At 40.4% G+C, this 17,131-nt stretch overlaps 2 protein-coding genes across 3 annotated transcripts in view; both read right to left on the bottom strand.

Moving 5' to 3' along the window:
• Window positions 1–164: 164 nt before the first annotated feature.
• Window positions 165–6,055, bottom strand: LOC101783250 (NADP-specific glutamate dehydrogenase). The gene is made up of 15 exons (XM_004968901.3): window positions 5,096–6,055; window positions 4,175–4,301; window positions 3,888–4,089; window positions 3,460–3,546; window positions 3,322–3,381; window positions 3,108–3,194; window positions 2,441–2,512; window positions 2,252–2,307; window positions 2,088–2,173; window positions 1,686–1,776; window positions 1,455–1,612; window positions 1,285–1,376; window positions 920–1,000; window positions 742–815; window positions 165–648 (listed from the first exon to the last, which is right to left on the bottom strand). Exons 1-15 carry the CDS (start codon window positions 5,709–5,711, stop codon window positions 573–575), a joined length of 1,965 nt encoding a protein of 654 aa, XP_004968958.1. The 5' UTR covers window positions 5,712–6,055; the 3' UTR covers window positions 165–572.
• Window positions 6,056–8,229: 2,174 nt separating this feature from the next.
• The window catches only part of LOC101782573, an 11,766-nt gene continuing 2,864 nt past the window's right edge, over window positions 8,230–17,131 (bottom strand). For both annotated transcript variants that reach the window (XM_004968899.3, XM_004968900.3), the window contains 10 exons: window positions 16,440–16,802; window positions 15,931–16,098; window positions 15,537–15,704; window positions 14,981–15,340; window positions 12,817–13,314; window positions 11,493–11,699; window positions 10,990–11,232; window positions 9,965–10,054; window positions 9,718–9,756; window positions 8,230–9,609 (listed from right to left, as the gene is read on the bottom strand). In XM_004968899.3, coding sequence (XP_004968956.1) covers window positions 8,692–9,609; window positions 9,718–9,756; window positions 9,965–10,054; window positions 10,990–11,232; window positions 11,493–11,699; window positions 12,817–13,314; window positions 14,981–15,340; window positions 15,537–15,704; window positions 15,931–16,098; window positions 16,440–16,802 — 3,054 coding nt within the window. In that variant the 3' untranslated portion in view covers window positions 8,230–8,691. The remainder of the gene's footprint in view (window positions 9,610–9,717; window positions 9,757–9,964; window positions 10,055–10,989; window positions 11,233–11,492; window positions 11,700–12,816; window positions 13,315–14,980; window positions 15,341–15,536; window positions 15,705–15,930; window positions 16,099–16,439; window positions 16,803–17,131) is intronic.

Here is a 17,131-nt window from a genome sequence, read left to right as displayed (position 1 = left end):
TCCAACTAAAAAAGTTGAAATGGATCTCTCTCAAATTCGCAATATCACTTAGATTCATTTTTTTTTACTTCAATAGTTTCTCGAAGTTCGATTTGTCTTTCCTTCTGGGTGCATGTAACAATTTTTTTTTTGGTAAAGGTGGATTGTAACAATTACATAGCAGCTTCATTGAGTCATTGCTAGATCTACCTGTAGATTTACAACTGATACATAATTATCAACATATCAGTGACGGACTGACAAGAATTGCTTCTATTTACTTCCCATCGAAATTGATGTTTATAACAATGGATAATACATCGGGGATCTACAACCTGAGCTCTCCTATATTGTCCGACAAAATCAAGGCTTCCCTACCAATCTGAGGAAGCTTTTACAACCTTAGTCGCACACATTTTCTAGCATAAGCCAAGGGTGAACTCCAAGTACTTCGCGTTTTTTTAGGGCTTTATGATTTGAGCAGCACAAGCTGAAGGTGTGAAGCATTGAAGCACTTAGCAGAAAATTATATTTTGCCTCGCACGGTTGCAGGACGCACTAGTTGTAGCTTCTTGACTGAATCGAAGGCCTAACTAAACACATCCTTGATCAGTCATGGCTTGGGCAATATTAAGGAAAGCGCAAATGTTCGCACCATGCACCAAAGACCTGCATAAGGAGTGATAGAGATCAGCTTCCAGACTGAACCAGGTGAATGTATCAACCGTTTTATTTCAAAGGCTCAAAGCACGAGAAACAAACTCAGGGTTCTCTTTCATGATTCCATAATCTTGAGCAGCTTTGATTGACCTTTCATATGTTTTCTTTATTGCATCCTGCTTAAACCCAATAGAAAAAGAAAAACTCAGAAGATATCACAGTTTGGAAATACAGAAGGAAACAAATAGGCTCAATGGCAACAGTCAGGAGTGGGCTTTACCTGAATTTTATTCTCAAAATCCTCCACTGACAACTGCATCAAATTAAACTCGGGGTTCAATTCAAGTTCTCCAAGTGCTATCTGTTATTGTTAGAACCAAGAAGAAACATTGAATGAGGAGAAAACATCTAACAGTTTCAAGCCCTATGTATATTGTATACAGACATGTAATTAGTAATGACCTCAGCCTATATGTAATTGTCATTAAGGTCATGTGCGCATTTTGAAAGTGCAGCAATGACAGACTCGGAAAATGGCGCACTTAATTTTTTTTATTGCAAAACAAGCCACAATTTTTTTTTTCTGCCATCATACCGCTCTAGCTCAAATGAACGGATTTGTAAGAGAAGTCAGCAGTACATTACCCCACCAGCAGCAGTCGCCTTTGCTGGAGCAACAAGGACTTTTGACTTTCTTAGGATATCAACTGCTTGAACAGTGCATGGCATATTTGAACCTGCAGTTGCAATTTATTTGATCAGCAGATGATAAATAGCAAAAGAGCAATTGAAATGACAAAGTTAGGAATTCATACACTCTATAAGAACGCGGCAGCCAGAGTTAATTATTGCGACAGCCTCCCCTTGGTCAATCTCATTATGTGAGGCACAAGGAAATGCAAGATCACACTGCTCACTCCATGGTTTTGCATCATCTATATACTTGGCATGTGGATATGATTTCAAGTACTCCCTGTTTGATTAAATGGAATATCTCAAAAACTCGACATATACAAACTATAAGTAAGGGAAAGGCATGTACCCACTTTAGGCTCTTTTGCTGAGCCTTAATATCCCTTAGAAGTGAATACTTCATATAATCGAACCCATCTTCATCTAATAAATAGCCCTTTGAATCTGCAACAGTATATGGCAACCGACAGTTGGGCCTTCATTAGAAATGCTATTTATTGTAACATGACTATTTTTCTACAGTAACAATAAAAGGTATACTGTTATTCAACGAAAGCTAGCAAGGAAAAACTATCAGAACAATATACGTGTATACAGACCTTTAAGAGTTTTACTTTTGAAATCATAAATGAGCACTGCTAAATTTTACAAGTTAATGATGTGGTGTTGTGGATAGGCAAAGTGGCAAACACATGAGTAGTTGTGAGACATTTATATCCTGTGTAATTAATTGAAAAGCTTTTGGGTCTGTATACCTGAGACTGTAACAGGAATGGCTCCACATGGCAGAAGCTTTTCCAAAACATGCATTGCTATCTTTCCAGAACCACTGATCACACATCTGCAAAAAATATGAACAGTATGAAGATACATGGTTAAATTATAACATTGATAAACCAAACGGATCTCTGTAAGAAACCTTAATCCTTTAAGCTCTTTGTTCATTTCAGCAAGTAAAACACGTGCAAAAAATACCTGCATGAACACAACGGATTCATTGTATGGTCCAGCCGACACATGCAGCAAAAATATTACTTGTGAAATAACTATGGCACCCACAAAACATATACTAGCTGCAATCAAAAGAAAATTTAAGGTAGCTCCTTACCAGCCCATATCCAGTAGCTTCTGTACGAAAACTTGAACCAGACCAGAAGATTTTAGGTCCTGTAAAATTTCCCTGCATAAGCACGACAGTTGAAATCTACAGACAAGAGGGAACTCCCAAAGAAATGGAAGCAGAGACTAAACAAATAGCCTCAGAGAAGGCAAAAGGAGCGAGAACAAGTTCGGCTAGAGGTATTCAAATGGAGCTGTAAGAAACATTGGTCGTCCCTCCACCCCCCCCCCCCCCAAAAAAAAAAAAAAAAGAAACACCACCACATGCAGTTGCAGCTGAATTTGACTACCTCCAGACTCCAAAAAAACCGAATTGAGTTGTTTGATTGGACAACTACCCTAAGGCTGTATTGTTTGTTGCCCACTGGGAGACAAAATGAACAAAAGCAAGAATCTAACAGAATTTCCCAACAACCGAACGAGGGAACATCATATTGAGTTGCATGCACCAACCAGTTCAACCCAAAAGCTTAAGCTGATCACTATACTCCAACACATCAGTCCCTTTATTTTGTTTCTTTAGACAATAGTCCTTATGTGTCATGATTTTAGATGTCTAGTGTGACAAAAACCAGGATACTAAAAGTAAAACGACACCTGCAGCAGCAAATGGACATTATGTTTTTATATCAGTAACTTCAGATCCACCACTGTACCTGAAAATGACCAGAAAGGCGTCTATACTGCCCAAAGAGGTAACCCATTTCTCTTGGACCAACACCAATGTCTTCAGCGGGGAAATCCTGGCCCAAAAAAAAAACCCTTGAAGTATGAACTACTAGTACAGACTAAAAACTGTCATTAATTCATTTAATTAGTACAGAAATGGATAACTCTAGTGACTCGGTATCATGTTTAATTAGCAAGTACCTGATCAGGCCCCAAATATCTATATAGCTCATCCATGAAACTTTGACAAAAACGCATTATCTATAATGAAAAAAGTTTCAGATTTACATGCAGTAAAAAGTATTATTGTCTGCAGGAAATAAAGTACAGCACACATACCTCATTATCACTTTTACCCTTTGGATCAAAATCACTTCCTCCCGCAGCACCTCCAAGTTTATATAATGACAAGGCATTCTTCAAAGTCTGTATAGAAGAAAAACAATATTGGGAAGGGATGTTAAAGTACAGCCATAAAGAAATGCAAACATCAAACACTTGTATAACTTGGTCCATCTGGATGCTATTGAACGCTATATTCTTTTGGCAGAACCGCAAAAGTGAATTGCATGGGCTTGGGAGGAACTTATGCTTCCAGCATTAAGCAAATCGCACCCATGGCTTTCTAGTAGTCATGAAGCATGGCAGTCATTATTCAATGCATGACTGTCATATAAAAAAAATCATAATAGCTAACACAACTAGAATATGCTGTACCATAAAATTGATTAGCATGGACAGTGCATTTTAGACAAGTATAATATTACATGTTCAAAGGCCAGAAACTTTGCCACACTTAAGCTCATGGATGGGTGAAACCGAAGACCACCCCTGCATGGACCTAATGCCTGACTGAATTGCACACGGAAACCTCTATTGACATGTGCTTCACCTCTGTCATCAATCCATGGCACTCTGAAGATAAAGCATCTCTCAGGTTCCAACAAACGCTCCAGAATTTGAACATATCTGAAACATATCCAAATCAAACCATGTTATATTCGAGGTTTAGGCATATTATTTCCAAGGAAGAGAGTGAGAGTTGAAAAGTTACTGGGTGTTCTTCACCAAAACTGGTTCTAAGGAATGAACCACCTCCTGGATTGACTGTATAAATTCAGCTTCATGGGGATCCCTCCTTAGAACAGATTCGAGTATTGATGCAGCTGTTTTCGACAAAGCTGGAATAGACAATACCAAAATGCAGATAAAAAACTGAGAGTAAAGTCGTATATCATAAGAGTTGTTGATCATTGCAAGGGGCGAAATAGCATATTGGTGTTGGTTTGATAGAAAATGGAGCACACTGAGATACAGGGCATAAAGAAAGTGAAAGCACTGACAATAACATCATATAGCATATGTAGTTACCAATAAATTATAACAACTTGAGGAAAACTGGTGATTCCACTCCAAAGAGAACGAAAAATGGAAATAATTACTTGCTTCATGATATGTTCATTTTCTAGTAGAACATTAAAACACTTGCCAACTGTGTATTGCTGGCAGCCTGGCACAGAATCTAGCATTTACTTAGGATTGGAAATGAATATGCTACACATAACATCATCAAACATGTGGGAACAAAGTTTAGCTTGAAAATCATGCTATCTACTTCTCACAATGCAGTATACACGACTAAAACTGAAAATTAATATATTTCCTTGAATATCCAAATGATACGCTAGTTTTAGGAACAAATTTTATTACACATTGCCTAGTCTCTACAATTGTCCACAGGTGAAATAGCAGTATACTTGCGGACTGTAAGTTTGTCTTAAAAACCATCTTATCTACTTCTCACAGTGCAGTGTACATGATAAAAACTGGAAAATAATATATTTCCTCAAATATTCAAATGGTATGCTAGTTTTAGGAACAAATTTTATTACAAATAGCGTAGTCTTTACAACTGTCTGAAGGTGAGACAGAAGTATAATTGCAGAAGCTGGGTCAACAAGACGACAACACCAACCTTTGACATAGACCGGCCTCTCAATCTCGGGGGGCTGCAACTTATCCTTGGAGGCCATCTGCAGTCGGAGGGCCTCCTTATGCAGTAAGCTATTGTTGTGCTCCTCAAGCGCACTCATCTGCATGTTCCTGCTTCCCTCATTGCCATACGGGTTCCGGCGGTGTTTCCGGCCGTACTCCTTGCACACTGAGCAGAAAATCCTGGTGGTGTTGTCGTGCACCGCAACGTAGGCCCACTTGTAGGTGTCCGCCCACTCCTCCCTCCATTTCTTCACCACCTTCTTCTTCTTCTTGGTGTGCGCCGAAGGCAGCTGGAGCATCCCTTCATGCTCCTCCCCCTGCGCCAACTGTGGCTGCGGCGGCGGAGGCTGCACATGCCCGTCCACGGCGCCGGGCTGCGAGCACGGGATGAGGAGGCTCTTGTGGTCGTCGGCGGGGACGATGGTGTCGTGGTGCCCAGACGCGACGGCGACGAGGTCCGCGCCGGAGAAGGAGGGGTCATCGCCCGGGCCGATCTCGAGGTCAATCTCCTCGCCCATGCCTCGCACCATGAGGTGGTGATGGTGCTGCCGCTGCGCCTGCCGCAGCAGGTTGATCTCATCCATCGCGGAGTTCATGCACACACTCGCTGCAACATGCCGTGAGGCGAGAGCTGGGCTAAACTCGCCGCCGGCGCCGGCCGGAGACCGAGAAAATCCGGTTCCGATTGGCGCGACCGAAATGGGGATTTTGGCGCTAGGGTTTGGGGAATTCGGTGGGTCTGGTGGACGGCGCGAAGGTGGGTGTCGAAGAAGCCTTCAATCGGGAGCGGAGGAGGAGGAGCGAGCGTGGCGTTCGAGGACCGCGGCGGAGACGGTGGCCGGCGAGAGCGAGCGGAAACTGCCGCGGCGGTCGCTAGGCGAGCGGCGGGGCGAGTGTTCCGACAAGGCCGCAGCAAACGGTCTCCATGACAATGGCCGCGGCTGCGGGACCCGCGAATCCTGACCGTCGGTTGGTTCCAAACGGTTGAGATCTGCACGTAACTGAGGAAAGGTAAACGGTTGCGGTTTAATAATGTCATTTATAGTAAAAAAATTAAAAATCATTAATAAGAAGTCTAAACAATATTTAATGGTTGAGTGATACTTCCTTCATTCTTTTTTATATGTATATTTGCAAAACTAATATTTCCATAGATGATAATTTTATTTGCTAACAATGTGAATCGCATCAATAAATTCAAACGGCGCGACATCGCCGGCCTCCCAAATTGAAGGGCCACTTAATGAGCAGTTAATCACCTAAAGTGCTTGCTGATCCCTCTTTTTATGTTTTTCTTCCGTGTTCCAAAGCCAACAAACGAGAATCATACTTGAAGGACGGACACCTCATTCCTCGCAACTGAGCATGAGCGCGACGCCTTGCCTGCAGGCTTCAATGGTTTGTTTGTTCGTCTGTCCGACATGCACGGCCACGCACGCAGGATACACCACGGTCGATGCGATCGCCACGAGGATTGTGAGTTGCCTATTGTCACCAACTCGTCGTTATTATCTCTTCGAGTACTATCAAACTAGAAAGACCTAATGGATCGGCGATAATTGCAATTGGAAATGATATTCCGGAAGAAATTAAATATGAAGATATAATTGAAGATTTCATTTCGAAGAATACTAAACGAATTATGATTTTTAATTAAAGTTAAGAGGATATCGATGAGAAGATTCACTCTTTACTCATTTAGCATGAATGCTTATACTAGTTTTTAGTATTGCAAAACGTATGAAGTTATATAATGAAAATATGAAATTTAAATACGTTTTGGCCATTCATATTTTTTGATACAAGGTCTCATTTTGTATTTCGCACCAGTGCTTCAAAAAATTTATTACGTGCCTGATAAATTGCATCAACAATGAAGAGTCATCGAGGCAACCATTCGAGGACTAATGAGAAAAACATGTTTGCATTGTTTGCATTAATGAGATGATAAGTAGAGTTATTTTTTTTTATCATCGTGTCAAGGTGAAATATGCCTATCAAAAGAGAATGGAGGGAGTATGTGGCTAAGAGAAAACTAATATTTAGCCTACCCTTAGCTATAAACACGTCATATTGAGCCAATTTAATAACACACCCACATAGTAGTTGGTTAGATATATAGACTATATCATTAATACTTAATTAATCTCTTCGTTCTCATTTTTTCATCAGATTTGTTAGAATCTAGGTCAGCTTGTAGCCTGTTTTTCTTCTCTCTCATCCAACTCACCTTGGGCGGAGCTTAGTCCCAACCAAAGTGGGTCATAGCCCCCTCCCTCATAAAATTCTTCATTAATTGAACAATATTTTTAGTGCCTATCTAGTGCATGCTCGAGTGCCACAACCTTGCCAACACTTGATTTTTTTGTCCATACAATCTTAAGTCGATGGCTCTGATTCAATCTTCTTTCTTCACATTATCTCTTTACTTTTCCATCACCTTCTTCGTCATCATCCGCTCACTAGACTAGTGCAGCCCACAGCCATGCAGGCAACGCAAGTGCGCTCGACCTCACGCGCCACCGCCACTGCCACCGCCTCCGCCGCCACCCTCCATCACAACCCGATGCTAAACCCTCTCCCAACGTTGCTCCTACCCCGATAATCTTCTTCCTCAAGTCCGTCAATGCTCTGGCACCATCGATGGCTCTCCCCCCTCACCTCCACTGGCGCAACGCCGCTTCCACCGCTGCCACCGTCTCTCCCACCACCACCACCCATTACCCCTGCCACCCCGAAGCTCCCTCTAGGTCCGGCTGACGCTGGTAAGCCCCCTCCCGAAACCATCAACCTAAAAGCTCGCCGGAGCGACAGCGAGCTAGAGAAGGGAAAGACAGGGGGAAAAACTAGTGGGGGCTCAGCATTATACTGCTTTAAGATGACATCTGTACATTAAGTAATGTAGTCTACCAGAGAGGAATTTTTCCGCTTTAATAGAAGACCTTGTCTACAAATAACAAACCGTCAATGGAGTTGATCGTTTCCTGTCAGTTCTTAAGGAATTTAACATCTTGCAATGTACGCCAGCTTAGTCCTGCCATGCTATGGCAGTCCGAGAATAGTTCTTGACTAGGGCAGTGCTCCCGCCAATTCCCTCAAAAATAAATGTAAAGAGAACTGAATAACTCAGACCATAACTATACCATTACGAAAACCTGAGGCAATTGTGAAAAATGTTTTTTTCTCACTCTAATTGGAGATTTTCCCGCAAACTTGCCTCTGCAAGTACATAGCTAAATAGGATACAAAGCTACATAACCCCCTTGCAGTTCTGATACCGGTAAACTGTTTTATATATCACCTCATGAAAGTGAAATAAAAGCAAAAGGAAATATAAACAAGACCAATATCCTACAGGATTGTTATCCTTGTATCATCAGAAACTGTCGATAACGAGTTCAGTGAGAGGACTGCAGCTAATTTCTTGACTGCTCCTGTCAGTCTTCTGAAACTGAGGCAGGGCTCTTCAAACAACAAATCCTTCAAGTCTCAGTCTCTCAGAACAGCAATCCATTTACAGAGCAAAAGAACAGAGTTCAGGATATACTGCAATGAAGATTATAACCAAGCTCCATGCTAATTTGGAGTCACCAGCAGCTCGTCTGCGCTGAGCTGCTCCACTGCAGATACTAGCAAGTCCAAACCTTCATAATTCCTACTTTGCTGTCCAGCGTTATCCTTCTGGTGGAGCTTCAGTGTTCTCTCATACTGTCTCATTCCCTCCTTTGCTCTCGCCACACTACACGATGAGCAATACCACCGCCCCTTGGGTATTGAAGTACGGCGAGGCGTTATGCAGTAGAGATGGTAAGCCTCATCACAGCTATCGCACAGAATGGTCAGGTCATCATCTTTGTCAGAGAGACAAACTCGGCAAAGGCAAGATGGGCAGTACCAGCACGGTTTGTCCTGCTGAACATCACCAGCAATCTGCTTGGACTTCAAGCACCGAATGTGGTAGTACTTGTATAGACAGTGGATGTGGCCACATATCAAGAACCTCTTGTCATCCTCTTCAGGATCTCCACATATCTTGCATGAGCCACCTGTATCAACCTCTGGCAGTTCTGGGTCCCCAACAGAGCTCACACTGGAAATAACCATTGCTCTTGAGTCATCATTAGGTGCATCTTCACATTTTGGAGACCTGCACACCTCAAGCCTATCGCAGACAACACAATTTCCATGCAAGCTATTGTCATCTTCAACTGGTTCGATACATGTAGCGCTGCAGTTTTTACAACACCAGCTTCCAGTTGAAATGGATGGATTAGGAGGCTCAATACATGAAATGTGGCAAGATACCATGCACCTACTGCATTTGAGAATGCTCCCACCTCTTGCTTCTTTGCCACATTGGTTGCAGTTATTATGAACATCAGAGAGATATGAAGGACCTGGTTGATCCAATTGGTTGAAGCCCTGTGAGGTTGAGGGTACCAACGCATCTGATTGAACAAGGCTTTGGGGTTCAGAGATGGTCACGACAGCTCCCTGCAATGGTCAATGGAGGTAGCTTAATATGGAACAAGGTGAGGAAAGTCATGATTTTAACAGCAGAGCCAATAAATGAAGCAAAAGGGCTGGCAACAAAGCACTCACATTGGGCTCACCATCACTTGATAGCCTCGCTCTTCCAACCTAGAGAATGTAATACCAGTTTCCATATTCAGTGCAAATGAATATACCAGCGAGAAAAAACTGAACCGATTAAACAAATGCATATGATATTCACGACATTCTTATTGGAATTTAAAAGCACAAAATGAGAGAGGCTGTTCAGAAATTTCAAGGGAAATATGAAAAGCATATTGAGAACTAAAAATAAACCCATGCATCGAGCACTTACCAGCTTTTCGTAGGAGTCTTCTGTAAGGTTTGATAGATTATTTGCTAGGAGAATAATATTTTGACCAGCCACTTTAAGATTTTCCCATAACTGTATCAATATCAAAAGTGCTGATTAACATACCACTATGGAAAATTTTATAAAATATATGCCCATCAAAAACAAAATGTATATTCAGCTTAGGTAAAATAGCAGTGCTAAAACACACAATGTTTACTAGGGCAGAAAATAAAACAAATTGTGTATCTGAACAGACACATATCAAAGATAGTTGTTATTTGATGCAAGATATAGCTGTCTACTGGACGTCCAAGACTCTGATCTGTTAAGTGTGGGCACCTACTATATGAGGTTAGGCATCCAATCCCTGTTTAGACGTGTGCTAGCACACATTCTCTAGGTTGGAAGAGATAACCTTGAGCATGTGTATGTCCAACCTTTTTTTTCTCGAACACGCAGGAGAGCTGCGTATCATTATATTAAGAGGAAAAAGGGATAAGAACCCTTACAACACATACACACGCACACCACTACGCTGACCTTGTACTCTCAAAATAATAATAATAAAAAAGACTCCGATCTGGTATGTAGGATAGGCAAATTAGAGTAGTGTTCCTCTGATTGCAAACTGGACACACCACAGTTGCTCCAGCCAGTATGGCTACCATGATTTCATAGTTTTTATTATGATAGTGACCATCTAATTGCTCCATCTGGTGTTTTTTTTCCCTTGAACATGCAGGAGAGCTCTATCTGGTGTTGAACAATAGAAACAAAAATTATTTCAATACTAAGTGAAGAAAATTTACGAAATGCTAAACCAACAACGTCACCAACCTGTGTTGATCATGCACAAGAATAATCCAAGCCAATGGGAGTGATAGAAGAAACTTTTAGTAGACAAATATGCATTGTGTTATGCAAAAAAGATATTACATGTTGGCAATATACTAAGAGTACAAAAATTCCAAGTGCATGATGAAATACTAGAAGAAATATCAAGCGAAAAGTCATGAAGCTATTACCAGTTTCAGGTCGTGCAAGAATAATTCAGGTTTATGCCCATAACTTCCATTTTTCATTCTTAAATCTATCACATCAAAATCAAAATATCTAGTTCTTCCCTCATCTTGATGTACAGTTCTGCAAAGCACACTGCACAACACAGCAAAGTTCTCCGACCTTAAAATGTTCATAAGAACATTCTGGCACTTAGCGGTGTTCGCAGTCACTGTTTTATCAGAATCCATTTCCACTTTGCCAGCTACCTGATTTCAGTCAAGAAAAGGATTATTGAAGACGGTATCATGGTGATTTATTCTTTAAAATAGATCATTATGACTACAGCATTCCCAACAAATAAATAATTACAGAAAAAATGCAAGAAGAGTGTTAATGACCTAATTTTTCATCAAAAGAGCATGTAGAATATGATTATTCATTGTTTGTAGCATAGGGGATCTATATAGATTAATAAAATGCTACGGAATATAACAATGCGAGGTAATTTTGGAATGATCCCACTTACTGTGCCAAATTCAGCACAGCCATACAGAAGTGCATCACGGACGCATGTCGCAATTCCAGCATCCCCTTGTATACCAGGCATATGCAAACGCATTAGCCCGTCCAAAACATATCTCCACCATCCATTAGTTCTAGAGTCACTTCTTTGCTCCTCAGAGTTGTTTGTGTCACCACATAATCCATTCCCCACTGGTACTTCCATAATTGGCTGCAGAATGAAGGTTAGTTCAGCAGAAATGTGTAAAAGAATGATAGTAACAAAGCCTTTTTATCCCAAACAAGTAGGGGTAGGTTGTAGATGAAAGCCAACATGAACCACCAGAAAAAAGGAAAACATTACAAAAAATATTAAAGGTGTTGATAATAGTAATATTTCTAAGGGATCTAAAGACTAGTCATGGTTCAGGCACATGGACTGCTGATTTCCACATGCTTCTAACTGAGGAAGACAGTAGGTGTTTTTAATATTTAACTCAGTTATTACATGGAGAAAACCATTAGCAGTTAGTCAGTATAGTTTTGACTTACTGCTAGTATCCATGTTTCTAATTATAGCTAATGGTGCACCAAAGAAGTCATATATAGCTTTCACCCTTGTACAAGCAAAAGAACCAACTACCGCTGATAATAAGTTCCATGAATAGCTGATACACTAAGGAAGGTGCTATTATATGATACATTAGTATATTACAAACAACGCTTGCGTGAAATCTGGTCCTAGACTCGTAATAGACCAGGAAAGATCTATGCTGCATCTGTTAGGAGAACATAGATATTATATAAGGCACATATGACCTAGGTTAGCTACCTGATATAAACTTGGTTAGGGTAGATGGGCAGCTTTTAGGGTTTCTTCTTGCTTGCCGATTACAGGGTGCAGTTCATCCTTCAGTAGCCATGGCTCACATGATTTAACAAACTAACTGCTACGAGATAAAGACTAACTAATGAATAGGTAGCTCTAACTAACTAACCAGCATATGATGCTAACAAACTAATTGCAACGCTAGTAAACTGCTATGCGTATCCTGCTGCCTCGCCATATGCGCGATCACTTGTGCTGCTGGACTGGCTAAAGGCCCAACCCATAGCAGTAGCAGCAATAGCAAATAGTGGAGTAGTGGGAGTATGTCCTAAGTAATAGTAGTTGGTAGTGTCCTACTGTATTTGTACTATACTTTGACTTGTGCTCTATGCTCTATTGAATATTTATAAGAGGTAGAAGCAACTACAGCTCTAGTTCAGCGGCACTAATTCGTGCTCTCTGTTCTCCCCCCATCTTCTGCCTTGTACCTATGAGTGAGAGTGAAATTGGAGAAGATTACCTGAATGGGACAGCATTCTGGAGGGGTTGCAAGCTCCTTCCCCTGTTGCTCATGAGAGACCTGAGGATTAGCACTCTCTTGTGAAAGAAGAGTAGTGTTGGATAACATCTGGCATGCCATTGATTCACTGTTAGCTTGATCAACAGCCAGGGAAGAACATCTGTCATGCATTGTTGTAGTGAGATGGTCCTGATCAAGTTGTGAACTCTTAGGAGAGCACAGCGCGTCACAACTGCCATTACCGACAAATGAACCTGATCTTCTTGCTTTCTTCTTCTCCTTTGACATCATTTGATCCCTTATCTTTTTGGCAACATCCTTTGGAACATCTGGGCACTGAGGGAGATTCTTCCATCCAACAAGATGCCACTTCAATCTAGTTACACCATGACAACCCTCAACACTGCACCACTTGCACTTCCAGTTTCCTTTTTCTTTCTCATATATCAGAGAATGTTCCCATGCACTACCCTGAATCCTGACTGGGTAATTGTGTACCTACAAGCTCAAAGAACATACCTCTAAGTATGACCCTAAATTGAAGGGATAAATAACAGCCCGAAAAGTAAAGAAAACACCATTCAGTGAAAGAATGAATTTAATTAACGACTAAGTTGGGCATAACAAGCTTTAACAGGCTATGTTGTTATTTTTCTGGAAAAGTTGGATGTGATTCTTTAAGGGATTGTCTTTTCAATGCAACTAAAGGTCTAAAGCACCAACTACTGGATGGCAAAAATTAACACAAACCATCCTAAAGAAGAAAAACATCCAGATTAAATCAGATTTTGATCATTTGTTCTTTGGTTGCCAGTTTAGTCCAAGGGACCTTTTGGTCATTCAACAGTACTCGAAGCAGCAAAGTAATTGTTCATCCCAACAAAATGGTCTTCATAGAGCTCACCAACTCCTGGATGCTGGTACATGTGGTTACAGAGAAATAGATGTATCTTTGGTAAGGTGACTCCAAATAAATAATGATTGAAGAGATCCGTGTTGGCTGACATGAATCTCTTGAAGTTAAAAGCTCCTAGGAAATTCCTATCGTGTCATTTAACCTGGCTTCTGGACAATCTCGCTAAATAGCAATTTCAATTATCTGTGTGTAGACAGATTAGGTTGGTCTTGTTAACCTCTGTATAGCTTTTTTCATAAAAAAAAATTTCAGAACTTTTCTTGTACTTAATATATCCTTACTGTGGTATTCCAGTAGGGCACAGAATGAAGACCGAAACAGATTGAACAAACAAGTATGTCGCTCAAAAGGGAGAAAGAGCTGATATGGACTAAAATAAAATACTTGGATCATAAGTTTAATAAAATCTACTTCTGATATTATTTTGTATTCAATAAGAATTTTTTGGGGAAATTAAGAAAAGGTTTATCTTATCTGCTCAGTTCTTGGCAGTTTCTAGTCTGATACAGTTTTCTGCTAACATCTAAAGTCAACCATACAGGGGACAGAATATGCTTGCACAAAAGGTATAGGAGGAATTGCCACCATACCATGCACGTTGCCAAAAATATCATCAAGTGTGTCAATGACATGGGGACCAGGCGCCACTTGCCATTGACATAGCTTAATGGCATGTTGGCAAAGCAAAGTAGGATTTCACTAGTTTTGTTTCCAAATAACATGATAAAACAACATGCTGCCGCTAAAAAGCAGAAAAACTCAATGACAAATTGAGAATCATCTAAAAGTCACTTTAAACCAAAAGATTAGCTCAAGTCAGCAAAATGGAATCTTAATCCTGGATTCAATAGTTTGCAGAAGTGTTTAAAAGGAACCAATACACATCGAGTTAATCAGTAATTCAGGACAGCTTTGTTATAACTTTTGTTGGCAGACAAGGAGTTTGCCCTTGCAAATAAAACTTAAAATTCTGAATCAATATAGCATGATAAAAGCAACTTCAACTGTGGAAGAAGGATTAACAGGCACGGCTATAGATCCAATGCACACACCAGCGATATTGCACATCATTATAATAAACAGATGAAGGACAAGGAGCTTGCGCCCTTCCACTCATTCCAGTTCCAACCAGGCTTACACATAGCGGACTAATATTCCAATTCTCAGCACAATGAACAGATAGGTACGAGATCACAGGATCAGCAGAAACCTGAAAAAAGAACGGCAAGTACAAATAGTAAGGGATACCTCACTAGATTCATTTTTTATTGATAGTTCAGATTGATTCCCACAGGATGCACCATTATTCTGCCGTTCTTCACCGAATTGGCCAAGAATATGTGGCCTGGAAGGAATTTGTTGCTCAGCCTTATTCGTTTTGAGCCTTCTCTTTGTTGGAACATGGTGCCTTGCCTTTGCAAATACTTCTCTAGGAACATTTGGGCACTTAGGGTGACGAAACGCACCAGCTAGATGATAATGGAGCTGAAACTTTTTACCATACCCATCCATTCCACAGTATCTACACCTCCAATGCCTTGCAACTTCATCAACAATAATTATGTGCTTCCTTGTGTTAAATGCACTTTTCCGGCGTGGTTTCAATATCTACAAGCAAGTTTAAAGATTAGAACATAGTATATTTTTCTTTTAAAACATAAAGATACAGTAGCATATTTAAACATTAGTATTAAAATAATTAAAGACCTAACCAATAACTCAATAACAGGGGAAAAATAGACAGCTTCCTCCAGGGCCAACCATCTTTTATTTTCCTGATTCCAGGTTTATGAAGGTGAACTACCTTGCTCTTTTGTGAATTATCGGTATTCTTGTCCAAAATCTTGTTCTTATTGTTGATCACTTGATCTGTCCTGCCATGGTCCATTGCCCATTGCTCTTCGGGCTGATTGAAATGCTCAACTGGTTGTCCACTACTTTCTTCACCACATTGGCTGCTTCCAGCTGCCATCTTCTCCACAAACAAAACAAATAGGTAAGTTTTATGCTAAAAAAGGCTAAGATTTCAGTAATATAATTTTTTTGTTCACATTATTTTATATCTCTGAAGTGGGATAGAAACAATGAATTCAATTAGCAGGACTGTAGGACATCCCCCTTAAAGGCTAAAGAACTACTCAATAACAGGGGGAAATACCATCCTTTATTTTCCTCTAAGGTTTATGAAGGTGAACTACCTTGGTATTTTGTGAATTATCAGTATTCTTGTCCAAAATCTTGTTCTTATTGTTGATCACTTGATCCATGCTGCCATGATCCAGTGGCCACTGCTCTTCAGGCTGATCGCAATGCTCAACTGGTTGGCCACTACTTTCTTCACCACATTGGCTGCTTCCAGCTGCCATCTTCTCCGCAAAAGAAAAGGGAAAGAAAGAAAGAACCAAAACAAAAGGGTAAGTTTTATGTAAAAAGGGGGATAAGTTCCAGTAATGTAATTTTTGCCCATATAATATTGTGAGATAGAAACAATGAATTCAATTAGCAGGACTGGAGGACATCCCCCTTAAAGGCTCAGGAATTAAGATTTGATGCTTAGCTACTTAAGGGGAAAAACATGAAAAAAAATGAGAATTTGCCATCGAAGTCTCAGACATGGTTACTGCATTAACTACCAATGATATGATAAACCTGTAAGGTGAAAAGAAAGGGAATGGTATGGGCAAGGAAATAGTTATGCATGGGATACCTCATTAGCACACTCATCTAATGTTAGAAAAAGTGTAGCATTTCTTGAAGGTTGTTGATCATTTTCATATTCTGCAGTCCTATCCCCTTGAACTTGTGTGTCGAAAAATTCATCCTCATCAACACTAAAGATATAATTATTCAAAAGAAGGCGTGTTGCTCTTTTCTCTTCAATGAAGTTTGACACTTTCTTTGAAATTTCCTTTGGAACATTCGGGCAGCTGTCGTCAATGAGATGAGCCTTAAAAGTAGTCACACCACCACTTCGACACAGAGAACAGAACTTGCACTGCCACCGCCTTTTATTTCCATCAAGATCCACAGCATGCTCCCAGCCAATATCCCTTGCTCGCAAAATCGGCACCTGCAAATGAATGTGAAAGGTAACACTCAGCATTCGCAAGGGTAAAAAAGAGGTAATGCTCAGCAGAAATCAAAAGGTTCTTAAAGATCTCTCATCTGACTGCTGATATTATACAAGGCATGTATGAAGGTTTACAGCGAGCAGCTAATGGTAAGTAATTTTTTCCCTTCAGTGCAAGTCATACAAGGATAAAATTTAGACAAATTCGGAATCTCGTAGTTACAAAGCCATACTTTATTTTATTGACACTGTTTTTTCCACAAACGATCAATTTGTGGCTCAGTCAAATATGATCATGTTCCTTTATATGTGGCCACTTCTTTCTTTCC

Source organism: Setaria italica, chromosome V (genome assembly GCF_000263155.2).
Source record: "Setaria italica strain Yugu1 chromosome V, Setaria_italica_v2.0, whole genome shotgun sequence".
NCBI classification, from domain to species: domain Eukaryota; kingdom Viridiplantae; phylum Streptophyta; class Magnoliopsida; order Poales; family Poaceae; genus Setaria; species Setaria italica.
This window is presented reverse-complemented; position numbering and strand designations above follow the sequence as displayed.